At 31.3% G+C, this 14,079-nt stretch overlaps 1 protein-coding gene across 1 annotated transcript; it reads left to right on the top strand.

Moving 5' to 3' along the window:
- The first annotated feature begins 9,112 nt into the window (after positions 1 to 9,112).
- Positions 9,113 to 10,997, top strand: LOC127105166 (30S ribosomal protein S31, chloroplastic). Its single transcript, XM_051042323.1, has 3 exons — positions 9,113 to 9,409; positions 9,512 to 9,576; positions 10,604 to 10,997. The coding sequence occupies exons 1-3, from the start codon at positions 9,229 to 9,231 to the stop codon at positions 10,721 to 10,723; spliced, it is 366 nt and encodes a 121-aa protein (XP_050898280.1). The 5' UTR covers positions 9,113 to 9,228; the 3' UTR covers positions 10,724 to 10,997.
- The last annotated feature ends 3,082 nt before the right edge of the window (positions 10,998 to 14,079 follow it).

Raw genomic sequence — 14,079 nt, 5'->3', positions numbered from 1 at the left:
TCTTAATGATTTTTACAATACTTTGATTTCTATAAGAAATAATTAATTTAAATCGAATGGATCAAGACTATAATCATGAACGGATCACTTTCCTTATAGTATTTCAAACATTCTCGAATGTCTTAGAGTTTCTATGCAAGAATATGGAGGATAATTTAGCATATACCCAAGTTTGCACAAGATCGGTGAAAACTCGAATATAGGGAAAATGAAATCTGGAATTTTGGATAAATATGAGTTTTTCTAATGTGTTTCTCTGAATCCAGAATGCTCAATTTATAGGCAAAACTAGTATTATTTCATAAGGTTGCGATCTTTGATGAAACACACAATTTCAACGATACTTTTGCTATATATTGCACAGTTTCGTCTACAGCAGCACGTTTCAAATGTTGCATTGTTTTGCCTTATGCAATATTTCATGAGATGTTGTATATTTCTGAATTCAAAATACAAACGGTCTACTCTAACACTTCACAAATATTACTTATTTCTAAATTATAAAACTAACCTTCACTTTCAATTTTTTTTATTATTTTAAAATACACTCAAAATTATTAATTATTAATAATTTAGTAGAGATTTATCTCCATCTGTTATACTTTCTCTACTTATCTTTGTATGTTTCAACCATAAGAGTTACAAACACACCGTTGAAAGCATTTGGGAAAATAACATTAAGAAAAGACTCCAAGCCAGCTTTTAAAATTATTGTTTATCATCGAAAATTTAAAATAAAAAAAAACTAATGTTCAAACATACATGATCAAAGATGGTCATTTGATTTTAATTTCCATTCAGCAGGGTGGCAAGTGGGAAGCTACATTAAAATTAAATTTTCGAAAAGTTTTAATCAACTATTCGATACTTATATTCTCGATCAAGACCTGGCTTAATTTAAATATTTATTTTTCATAGACTCGATGCCGTTTAGTCATAAAATATATAATTTATATAAAAGATTTATATATCATAAAGTTGCTGTCATATGTGAAAGGGGAAAAACTTGATAATTCAACCGCGTAAGAATTCATAACCATAGTTTAAGTTGGGGGGTTACTTGTGTTGAAATTTACACAGGTAACTAAAATCAGAGTATAGTCTACTTTGAATATATTAGAAATGAATTGTGTTCTTTCTTTTATGATTAATACAGTTGTTAGGTTAAATTGTCCTAATAAGATAGTCATAATATACTTCCATGAGATGAATATGAACATCTCAGCAAATGTACTAAAACATCACTGATCATCAATAATATAGTATTTATTGATATATACGGGGTGATATTTATAGATTCATTAAAATAATTTGTATAACTAAAACTGATATATCTGTACGGTTATATGATATACTCTCGGATAGATTCTTAAAGCAAACTGAATTAAGCAGAATATCCTTCCTAATTCAGATTTGGCATGCTTCTCATTTCCATTAATTTTTTTCAAACCTTCAAACCTTGCTTGTTTAAGGGGTTTTGTCAAGATATATGCTAATTACAACTCTGTTTTGCAATGATCAATAGTAATCTTATTTTGCTAACTTGATCTCTAAGAAAATGATACCTCATTTCTATATGTTTACTTCTACCATGACTCATTGGATAATTTGCTAGATCAATAGTTGATTGACTATATACGAGCAGCATGATTTTTGCATAGCCATCAATGCTCAATTCTTCAAGTAACATGTTTAACCAAAGTGTTTGGCACGCAACATAAGAGGCTGCAACATACTCTGTTTCACATGAGGACAAAGCAACAATCTCTTGCTTCTTTGAACTCCAAGAAACTGGTACTGATCCAAGCATGAACAAGTAGCAAGTTGTGCATTTCCTGTCAGCTTGATCACCACTCCAATCTGAGTCTGAGTAACCACATATCCTTTGCTTCTAACGATGATAACCGAATTGATTATTCTCATCTGAGTTCCTGTTGTAGTATGACCTAGGTGTTACAGTCATATGCCTTTTGGATATCCCTACTTTTTCCTGGACCGTTCTTTTTGAGTCTTAGTCCACCGGGATGATATACCCTCTTCTGCCTAAGCCACCCTTTTGGGTTTCGACCTATCAGGTTTTATATTTTTTTATACAAGTCCCTAATTTTTTCCTGGATTGCTCTTTCCAATTTTCAATCCACCGGGACGCCTGTTAGCTCATATTTTCGACGCCCACCTTGAATTACCAAAATTGGAAAATATGTACAGCTGGTTTCGACTAAAAAGGAATATTCGACCAGCTGGAGGTGAATCGGCTTGGCTAGTTGGATAAAGATCAAATTCATAGCTGAAATTTTTGAGAAGTTCTTTAGAGAAGCGGTTAAAAAGCGGTTTTCGATCAAAGATTCAAAATTTAAATAAAGGAGAGAATTTCACCTTCGTCAAAAACCGCAAGAGCACACGTGGAGCAGGATGAACGAATGTGTGCATGCAGGGCGCCACGTGTATCGATGTGATTGAAGGACCATCAAGGCGGTTATTTCGATCCAGTATAAATATAGGGTCTTAGTGTTAGAAAAGCGTGTGTCAAATTGTGTACAAAATCTGCAAATTTACTAAGTATTTGTGTGAAGAAGAATTGTAAAACGCAGAATGTACGTTGTCTACACCATTGTTATTTATTTCAAAGCAATCTAGATTTGTCTTTACTTTCTTTCCAGAAACATTCTTCCTTGCTTCTTCCTTTCAAACACTTTACTTTTACTTTGTCATTTGAAATTTTAAGATCCTTTCGTTCCTTTCCCTACATTCAACGTTTACTTTACAGTCTTAAGATTCCAGTACTTGCAAACTTTACTTTACCATTTTAAATCCTTTATAATTACTGTCGTTTACTTCATTTTTCTTTACTAGTCATAAACGCCAATTCAAGACCTTTCTTTCCATTTAAGTCACCCTTCATCCTTAATTTTCTTTAAAACTCTGATCTTACGTCTAGTTTTGATCATTTATTACTACCACGTTTACGAGACACTTAGCACATGTCCTAGGATCAATCTGATTGATCCTGCGACTAACCAAATTTAGAAATTTGGAAGATCATCGGTTGTTTACCAATTTTCAAGGTAAACAACGCCCTAATTTTTTCCTAAGTCACCCTTTAGGGCTTTTTCGACTTAGCGGGATTTTTATCCCTTTTTCTAGGCATATTATTTCTTGACTGCGTCGTAGTTTATATATCGTTGTAACTTCACTCCATTCATGGTTGTGAGGATTAAGGCTCCGTCAGAGAAGGCCTAATTCACGATGTATGGCCCTTCGTAGTTTGGGGTCCATTTTCCGCGGGGATCTTTATGGATGGGTAAAATTCTTTTGAGCACTAGATCTCCTTCATCGAAATATCAAGGACGGACTTTCTTATTGAATGCTTTCTTGAGCCTTCGTTGATATATTTGCATGTGACATACTGCATCCATGTGCTTCTCTTCTATGTGGTTTAATTGATCGAACCTATTTTGTACCCATTCTACCTCGTCTAATTTAGTCTCCATCAGGACTCTCAAAGAGGTGATCTCGACTTTAATTTGGAGTACGGTTTCGGTACCATATGCCAGAGAGAAAAGAGTTGCTCCTACTGAAGTGGAAACTGAAGTTCTATATCCATGTAGTGCAAAAGGGAGCATCTCATGCCAGTCTTTGTAGGTTTTCACCATCTTCTGGATGATCTTTTGGATGTTCTTGTTAGATGTCTCTACCGTGTCGTTCATCTTTGGTCGATAGGGTGACAAGTTATGGCGTTCAATTTTGAAACTCTCGCATAACTCATCCATCACTTTGTTGTTTAGATTCAACCCATTATCCGTAATAATTTTGTTAGGAACCCCGTAGCGATAAATGATCTCCTTTTTGATGAACCGCACAATTACTTGCCTTGTCACGTTGGTGTAGGAAGCAGCTTCTACCCACTTGGTGAAATAATCGATAAAAACCAGAATAAACTGGTGTCCGTTCGCATCTTTTGGCTCGATCATCCTAATTATGTCTATACCCCACATAGAGAAAGGCCATGGAGCGGTCATAACATTCAAAGGAGTAGGTGGCACATGTATCTTATCTGCATAGATTTGGCACTTATGGCACCTTTTCACGTATTTGAAACAATCCGTTTCCATAGTCATTAGTAATACCCCACTCTGAGGATTTTCTTAGCCATGGAATATCTATTGGCATGAGTACCAAAGGATCCCTCGTGAATCTCCTTGATGATCATGTCTACTTCGTATCCATCCAAACATCTGAGTAAAACCATGTCATGATTCCTTTGGTAAAGTAACTCCCTATTAAGGAAGAATTGGGATGTCAATCTTCTGAGTGTCTTCTTATTCCCACTTGAGGCATTTGCAGGGTATTCCTATTTATGAAGGAATTGTTTGATGTCATGAAAACATGGCTTATTATTGACTTCTACCTCTATGGTCGTGCAATAGGCAGGCTTATCCAAACGATGAATTCTTATAGTTGGTGCTTCGTTGTACCACTTGACCTTGAACATGGATGACAAAAGCGTCTGCTAGTTGATTCTCCTCTCGCAGAATATTGTGGAAGGTAATCTCATCAAAGTAGGTGATCACCTTTTGAATATGGTCTTGATACCGGATTAACTTAGCATTATGGGTACCCCATTCTCCCTTGATTTGATTGATGACAAGAGTTGAATCTCCATATACTTCTAGGATTTTGGTTCTTAGGTCAATGGCTTTGTCAATCCCTAGGATACACACCTCATATTCTGCCATGTTATTATTACAAGTAAATCATACCCTAGCCGTGAACGGAATATGGTACCTTGTTGGGGAAGTTATGATAGCTCCCATTCCATGTCCGGTTACGTTTGAAGCATCATCGAACACCAGCTTCCATTGTGATCCTGATTCGGGCCCCTCATCGGGACCTGGGGTCTCACAATCCTTTATTACCATAATATCTTCGTCAGGGAAGTCAAACTTTATAGGTTGATAATCTTCTATCAGCTGATGCGCGAGATAATTCGCTAGCACACTTCCTTTTATAGCTTTTTGTGTGACATACTAGATGTCCTACTCTATCAATAACATCTTCAATCGGGATATTCTTCCGGTTACAGAAGTTTTCTCGAATATATACTTGATAGGATCCATTCTGGATATCAATAGAGTAGTATGACACACCATGTGTAGTCTCTGAAGCTAGCGGAAATATACCCTAACACATCGCATGCTCTAACATACAATAGAGTCGCCATCGAACTTTATTTATTCCCAAAGGAAAGGGAAAACATCGATAAAACACGGGGAAAGAGAAATATGGGTAAGGAAGTCGGTTATGCAAGAGAGGGTATTAGCATCCCTAACATCCGTTATACTCGACGGAAACTATTTTTTTATTGTTCTTGCTCGAATGGATATTATATCTAAAGATACTCGCGAAAGAATAAAGGGGAAATAAAAGAAATAGATAGTGTGCTCGGTGAGGATTGCGACCCACGTGCCTATGTATCCTTATAGTGCAATAAGGAATTCAGAGCTCCATAGTTCATGAAACTAATGGTGGGTGGTGAAAAGAAGAGTGATAACAAATATGGTTTGAACCAAAGGATAATATGTTTTGACTCCAAAAAGGGATGAAATCTGAACCCAAGAGTAAAACTGGAGTTAACCAATATGTGGGTAGCATGAAGCGTTCGCCACTATACATAGTATGGCCAAAAACAAATAGAATTAAGTGTTTGATTTTGTAGCACAAACAACTCTTGGTTCACAAGCAAACATTGAATGGAGCTCAAAGAGATAGTGTATTTGGCTCAAAGATAACATTATATCACATGGAGTGAATGGTTCACTGATTGAAGGTAGATGATGGTTCATGAAAGATATGAATGGTGCCCTAAGGCGGAAGGGGGAATAATTAGGTTTGTGCTCTCCAAGGATTCGCATCCTTGTGCCTACATATTCTCATTGTGCAATGAGAAAGTCAGAGCACTCGTACTTCGTGGAACCACAAGAATTAAGGAGAGAGATTGACAGTGATAAAAAGTATAACTTGTACCAACAGAATGGTGGAAACAAAAGGTGTTTGCCTAAGCAACATGGACTGATAAGACAAACACAATTTCAAGGGTTAACTATAGTGGAAACAATGAGATGTGTTTGCTTAAGCAACAGGGACTGATAAGACAAACACAACTTCAAGGGTTGGTTGCAGTGTTGTTTAGTACATGGAATAATATATCCCTGTAGGGAACAAACAATTTGAAATCAAAGAAGAATGGTATATTGGATCCGTGAAGGAATAAACTCTGAACTCAAGAGTAAACACGCGTCTTAGCCAAAAAAGAAGGAATGAAGTGTTTGGTTTCGTAGCCAAACATCTTTTGGTTCACAAGGTGGATTGCCACTATATCGTCCTAAAAGCATGTGCATGAAATCCAAGAAAAATGATATTTAATCTTAAAAGATGGCATTGATTGATGAATGGAGAAATAATAAATAAGGTTGCTCACGGAGAATCTGAATCCTCATGCTTACGTATTCTCATCATACAATGAAAAAGTCAGAGCTTTGTGATTTGCGAGGAGATTTTGTTATTGTGATTAATGTTTCTTTGAAGATTTCTTAAGATTTAAGAGGTTTGGAAAGTGTGTATGATCGTGGCTAGTTTTGACAAGTCTAGCGGAAAAGAAGGAGGTTATTCTCTCTAGAACTACTTTGGTAGTGTTGTTTAGAAGCCTACATAAAAAAGTGGAAGTTCTTCTCAATCTTTGGATATGACAAGGCTTAAGATACCGGTAGTACCGAGGAAAAATTGTTGTAGAATGGAGACTTTGGAGCAACATTCTTGGTGCTGGAAGGTTCATGATGATTTCGAGTAAAGATTTCGTTAGGACACTGATTTGGATAATGTGTATAATTCAACGAGAATTTGGATAGGGAATTATATATTTTTAGCATTATTCGGATAGTGATTGCATTAAACTTCTTATAATTTTTCATAAACTATAGTGGAAGACCAAAAAAAATTCAATGGCAAACCATTGGAGAATGGAGTAGGCTAAATGAGGATGATAGTTGAACCACTATACACTCAACATACTCTCTTCTCTCTCTATTTTACTTTCGTAGAATTGCATATTTATATTGTTTTTATCATTTTCATATAATCATATGTTGTTAGGTTTATTGCCTTGGTAGCGATTTATCATTCCATCATAGGTTTTGTTATATCAACACTATGAGTTCTCTCATTATTGATTAAGATTTGAAATAGTGGTCTTAGAATTATAACATGTATTGAATTTGTATATTTACATGTCTCGTGTAAGTTGATCATTATTCGATATACCTCTTTGAATAATTCGATTGATTCTCTTATTTGATTTTCTATATTTGTATACCAATTAAAGTGTTTTATGTATATACCGTCCAATAAGCATAATCAAATTTATATACATATTGCTTCCTCTACGCAAATTGTCTTCTAAACTCTTATAATTTTTTCAAATTAAACGTATTTTTAAATCGGTTAAATTATTTTGGGGAGGCCTGTTCACCCCCGTCTAGACCATTGCATTCTCGTATTCTCGCCCAACACATTTTTGTAAAACATTTATTTTTTTACTCTAATTTTACTATAAACAATTTCATTCCGCCATCACAGTTCTTTACCTTTAGGTCAAAAACCTATTGTTCTCCCAACGTCTCTTTAGCTATTATTTCAATCTCTTGTGTCATTTTTCACATATCATTTGCACTTCTTTGTGATTATCTGAACCCTCCCTCCAAAATCATGTGTTGGAAACTCCATTATTTTTAATCCTTCAAATGCTACCACTTAATTCATGAAGCTCCCATATGACCTATTCTCTTTGCTCTCCTCTTAACTCTTACATCTATAACCAATACTTTATGTTGAGTAGTCAGGTTTTCTTCAGGTATAACTTTACATTATAAACAAATCTTCATACCCGACTTCCTAATAAGAAAGAAACTAATTTGAGAACATGTTGCTCTCACTCTTATATGCTATCTCTTTTCCTAAAGTATGTATTATCTATAGTAAGATCAAAGTCAACGAAAAATTCATGATGGATTTACCCTCCATATTTAGCTGCCCAACCATATCCCTCATGGATGCTCTTACAACCTCTTGATACACTTTATTTGTGTCCATTTAAATTTCATCATAGGAAAACCTTCTCTACTTGGGGTATATCCTGAAATAATCTTTCTAAATCCTCTCAAAAATTTACTTCAAGGTGTTATGCTAACCAAATTTGAGGTGAGTAAGCACTAATAACATTAAAGATCTCTTGTTCTACTACAAATTTTAGGACTATGATTTGATCTCCTACTCATTTGACATCCACGATATCCTTCTTCCACTCCTTTTCTACAATACTCCCATCATATTTCTCAATCTAACTTTATTGATGTACCAAAACTTAAATCTCGAGCTTTATATTTTTTTTTTTCGTTTTTTCACTCATCATCCACTTAGTTTCTTGTATGCACGTGAAGTTGATATTCATCATAACCATAATGTATATTATTTCCATAAGTTTTTGAATAAATTTGTCTATATTCCATGTTCTAAAATAAATCCTAGACTCATGAATTATCTTTTTTAGCCACACCCATTCTCAAAAATGTGAAAACTCTTATTTATTTTTTTTATCAAAAATGTGAAAACTCTTTTCATATTGTATTTGACCATATTGTCTGTTGCTTACAAATAATAATGTAACATTCACATTATTACGTATTTGATTCATGTCATATGAACTTGACAATATGTTATATTGATGGTGGATTATCATAATTTTTTCCTTTTTATCTAAACTTGAGACCATCTCTTCATAACAAAACTAACGTATTTTTTATTTAAAAATGGTTTTAGATAAATAGCCTTTTTTTAAAGTCACTAACAACACCATTATAAAGTTATTTATTGCAAAACCTTAGTTACATTGTACCTTTTAATAACACCTTTACAAAGTTATTTATTAGTAAAAAAAATCCAAAATCAAAAATTTTAAAATGTTTATTTAAAAAAAAATAAGTAATTTCAAATTTTAAAAAAAATCATATTTAAAATATTAATACTTCTTTAAAAAAAAAATCAACCGTTGAAGTGATTTGCTAACTAGATGTGCATTCTTAACCATTGGATCTAAATAATCTCTCCGCGAGCGCACATATATTCCTCAAACCAACCTTATCGCACTTTGCTTTCTATCCTCTCTCCCTCTCAGTCATGGCTACCGCATCATCACTCCTTCTAGCATCACCTTCTCCACTCTCCATTCAATTTCAATCTTCATGCTCTCACCTTTCATTCTCTCGCTCCCAAATTCTTCACTCACCGCTCATCACTTCTTCATTGCCGTTGCTCTCAGCTTCTTCAATCTCCTCTCTTTCACCAACCACTCTTTCTGGTAATTTCTCCGGGAAATTGTAAACTTTTGTAATGGTTTTGATTTATTGTATGTGAATTTTACAAACGGTTTTTTGATTTTGCGTTTATTTGGTTTTCTCAGTGTATTGTGGTAGAGGCGATAGGAAAACTGCAAAGGGAAAACGCTTCAGCCATTCGTTTGGAAATGTAATGTTCTCTTCTCTCTTCCCATTTTACCCTTTGCAAATTCCATGCTTGTTTTATTTATTGATTTTTACATCTTTTTGTTTTCTTGAATTATTATTAATAGTAGGCTTAAATATGTTTTTATTTCTATAATTGTATACATTTTGTTTTAAACCATCTAGATTAGATTTAGGGGGATATTGTAAAACAAGTAAAAAACTGAGTAGAACAAAACAGTATGAAACGGAGTAAAATAAAATAGAATAAAAATGTCATTTTATTGTTTGAGTATCTCACAATTGAATATATCAATTTTGATGTTCCATCTAAATTATAAGGTTTTGTTTGAGAGTTTAGAAGGGAAGGGAAGAAGGGAGGATTTTAAGAAAAATGAAAAGATTGAGTTAAACATTTAGGTGAGAGGATTTGGGATTTTTTTTTTTAACATAATCAAAATTTCTTAGTAAAAATTGTATCGGAGGAGAGGTTTTGAGTGTTTTGGAGGGTTTAGATAAATTATTCAAATATAATTTTTGTTGTTATATTATTTCACAATTTTAAAATATTTTAAAGATAAGTACTATTTTATTATTCTATATAAAAAAAGTTTTAAAATATTAAAAAAATTCTTTATATTTTTTTAATGTTTTTCAAAGTCCTGAATTCCCCTCCCTTTCAAACAAATCCTTAAAAATACAAAAAAAAAACAATAGAAAATGATGAAATGAAATAAAATGCATTCTATCGAATTCTGTTCTATTCCATCCTTTTTTTAATTAATTCAAATAATAGAATATAAATTTATATCATTTCATCTCATTCCATTTCATTTTTATTTTCGATTAATTTAATTTTATGTTAATATTGAGTCTATTAATTCAATTTGTAAGATTTGAAAAGTGAATCTAAGACTTAAAAGTAAATTTTGAGATTATTATAAACCTAAAAACACTTAGTTTTTATTATTATTATTTGTTGTGGATATTTGCTGAAATTATTATGGATGTTGTATTTATACAAGCTCTAATATTAGTTTGAAATGTTATAGGCAAGACCAAGGAACAAGAACAAGGGTAGAGGACCACCTAGAATTTATACTCCACCTGATCCAACCAAAAAAGAGAAGCTTGAAGATAAGGAAGTGTTGAAGATTGACATTCAGGAATGAATCTCTCTTTTTTCTGGTTGAATCTTGTGTTGCATTGTAACTTTTGAGTCTTTCATGATTTGTAGCTTTTGATATATGGATTTCATTTGGCATATACTCTTTAGATTTTGCTTGTTATCTTTAATTGAGTGTCATTTGTTATCTTTCTAAGTTTTAATCACTATAATTTACACTTTTGCTTTAGCATTTTGAGGGTGGGATTGGAACCACTCTTATGGTGTTAGTAACTTGTATGCATAATACTTTTATGGTGTTGTTTGATTCTTGTTGTCAATCCCACAAGACTTGGTTGTCTATTAGAAATACTTTTAAACATGTAAGATTATAATCACTTGGGAAAGACATGCATTGATAGTGTTCCTTCTCTACTACCTGTGGAGCTACCTTTAAAATAAAATGTCATGTATGAATATAGTTTTTTTTTCTCTAGATAACCTTTTTCTTTGAGAAAGTTAATAGCAATATGATACTGTTTTTTTTCTCTAGATAACTTTTTTTTTCTTTGAGAAAGTTAAAAGGGTGTAGTTTGTATTTTACTCTACCTTGATATTTTAATGTTGTTTTTAAAAGAGGCAATGCTTAGCAAACTCTACTTATTTATAGTGTTTTTAATGAAAATTAAAAAGTTTGTTTTTATGTATTTTTATTTTGCAAGATGTAATTTTACTCCTAGAAGAAGAATTTGAATGATGTTTTAAAAGAGACATTGAATATGCAATTAGTTATACTCATTATCAAATATATATGAGAGATTTCATTAAGTAAGTTAAAATATGGAACATCTAAATCTAATGACTCAAATTAAACTCTAATAAAACATGACAAAGTTTTCAAATATATCGACAAAGACTTCAAATATATCTACTAACACTTAATTTTCTCCGATCCGATTATAAATATGTTATTACACAATACACCCATTTTAATCATGTTAGTCTAATGTTTATTCAAACTGCCGAACTCTTAACTTTAACAACTTAACTTGATATTCCATTTCGAACACAAAAATTAGAAATTGATATGTTTGATGGTTTGGATCTACCCATATCCTTTTTTTTTCATTCAATTTACACGGTTTTAAATAGGTTGCAAGTATTTGTTCACTCCTAATATAAGAAATGAATTCCTTTACAAGTTTATGGAGAAACTAGATCTGAATATTACAATGATTCCTTTGAATTTAAAGTCATATTTTACTTCTAGATACTTCTATCTCGGATGATATAATATCCTGAATTTAATATAACTCAATTTAATTATATATTTTTTAAATTACATTACATTATCACAAAAGGAACATGCATCAAACCTTAATTTTATATAAAATACTCATCAATTCAAATCTTATAAACATCGGTATCTTGCTTAGGTAATTTTGTGGTGATTTTTTTTATTATTCAGGATAAATATTACATTCATTTCAAAATAAGTGTCATACTCAATTTTAAATATATTAAAAAAATGTAATAAATGAAATAAAAGAATAGTGATTTTACTAAATTATCCTTATATATTCGAATTAACATTAATTAAAATTAAAAAAACAATAAATTAAGAGTAATAATTACAGAATTAAAAGATAAAAATTAAAATTGTATTAGTAGGTTAAGGTGACAAATATTTTAAAATAAATATTTTTTTTAAATGAGATATTTATTTTGAGACTAAAGAGTAATAACAACAAGTATAAAAATTATATTATGATGGTCCATTAGATCCAATAATCATTTAAGATCCAATCTTTTTCATTTTTAAAAAAAAAAATCAAATGGTTCAAATAATTTATTTTAATAAGATCTTTGGTAGATCTCTATCAATGTAACCTAAATATTTAAAATTAAAAATTATTTAAAATAATTAATTTAACTAACAAAAATTAATTTTAAAAAATTTAAGAAAAACAACCATTAGTTATGAGAACAAAATAAAAGTAAGAAATAATTTAAATGGCTAAAAAAATAATTAAGCCTTACAAATATCAAGTTTTATATTTATAATAAATTTGTCATATTATAAGTTTATAACCAAATTTTATTTTTTTCAAATGTTTTTACTCAAAGATTTTAGGCCTTAAGTTTTATCTTATGTAGATTGGCCTTTAGGTTATTATGGAAATATAATTAGAGATACCAAATTTTGACCTTTGGGACTAGACTGATCTTTTCAATAGTATGTGAAAATATAATTAAAGAGGTACCAATTTTTGTTTAATTACTAATAAAATATCCAATTTTTTAAGAAATACATGTAGAAGTACAAATCTAATTAGAGGAGAGGAGTACTGACATTTTCAATAATACTACGTGTAAATAGGAAATATAAGAGGAAAAAAAAAAGAATATATGAGGTTAAAAAAATAAATAATATTGATGGTGTACATCATCTAAGTTCAAAGGGGTTATTGATTAAATTTATAATTTATCGGAAAAAAAAGGAATTTTACAAAAATACATAAAACTATTTAAAATAATAGAACTTTACAAAAATAGATAATAGATACATAGATATAAAATGTAATATGAGTTAAAAATCGAAAGTATTTTTGTTTCTAACATATTTAATGTGAGTTATCACAAGACATGCATGTTTCTAGTAGTCATATTAAATATATGAAAAATGAGAAGAAAGAAAAATGTTCTTTTTATATGATATATTGATCCAATTATGGATGTAATTGGTACTATTGTTTCCGATTAATATGAATAAGTTTAAAAGGGTTTAATTGCAATGGTCTTTTTACTTATTTACTTTTTGGATTTTGATCCCTTTATTTTAAAAATCATGTGGTTCTTTTGATAAGTTTTGAGTTGGATTTTAGTCTCTTTTTAATTTGGACTTATTTTTAATGAAATAAAGTTATTTTTGATGACGTGTCAATGTCAAGTCATTTTAAAATTAATCTAATTTATTTTTTTAATTAGATATTTATGTTAATGATACATTTTCAGAAATATTAATTTAATATTATACAAAAAATAGAATGTTATCAAACCCTAACATCTTTTTTTTTCTCTTTAGCGCCTCCTTTTCCATATATCTTCATTGTCTTCTTCACAAATCCAACTCCCTTTTCACAAACTCAGAGCTTCTTTGCTTGATCTAATTTACCTGGTGCCTCCTTCATCCAACCATGTTTGGAACAAGTTTATCATTTGCCTCAACAAACCAGTATGGTCTAAGAAGAAGATGGAATAGATGTTGGCGTGAGTTTGAGTCACCATTGAAGGCATCATGGACATACGAGAATCCCTCAACAAACCAGTCTGGTCTAAGAAGAAGAGGGAATACATATTTCTTTTTTCTTGGCTCTATAAGTTTGATCCTTTGACAAGTTCACCCCCATTTCTTAATAGCTT

This window comes from Lathyrus oleraceus, chromosome 7, assembly GCF_024323335.1.
Source record: "Lathyrus oleraceus cultivar Zhongwan6 chromosome 7, CAAS_Psat_ZW6_1.0, whole genome shotgun sequence".
In the NCBI taxonomy this organism is placed as follows: Eukaryota; Viridiplantae; Streptophyta; class Magnoliopsida; order Fabales; family Fabaceae; genus Lathyrus; species Lathyrus oleraceus.
This window is presented reverse-complemented; position numbering and strand designations above follow the sequence as displayed.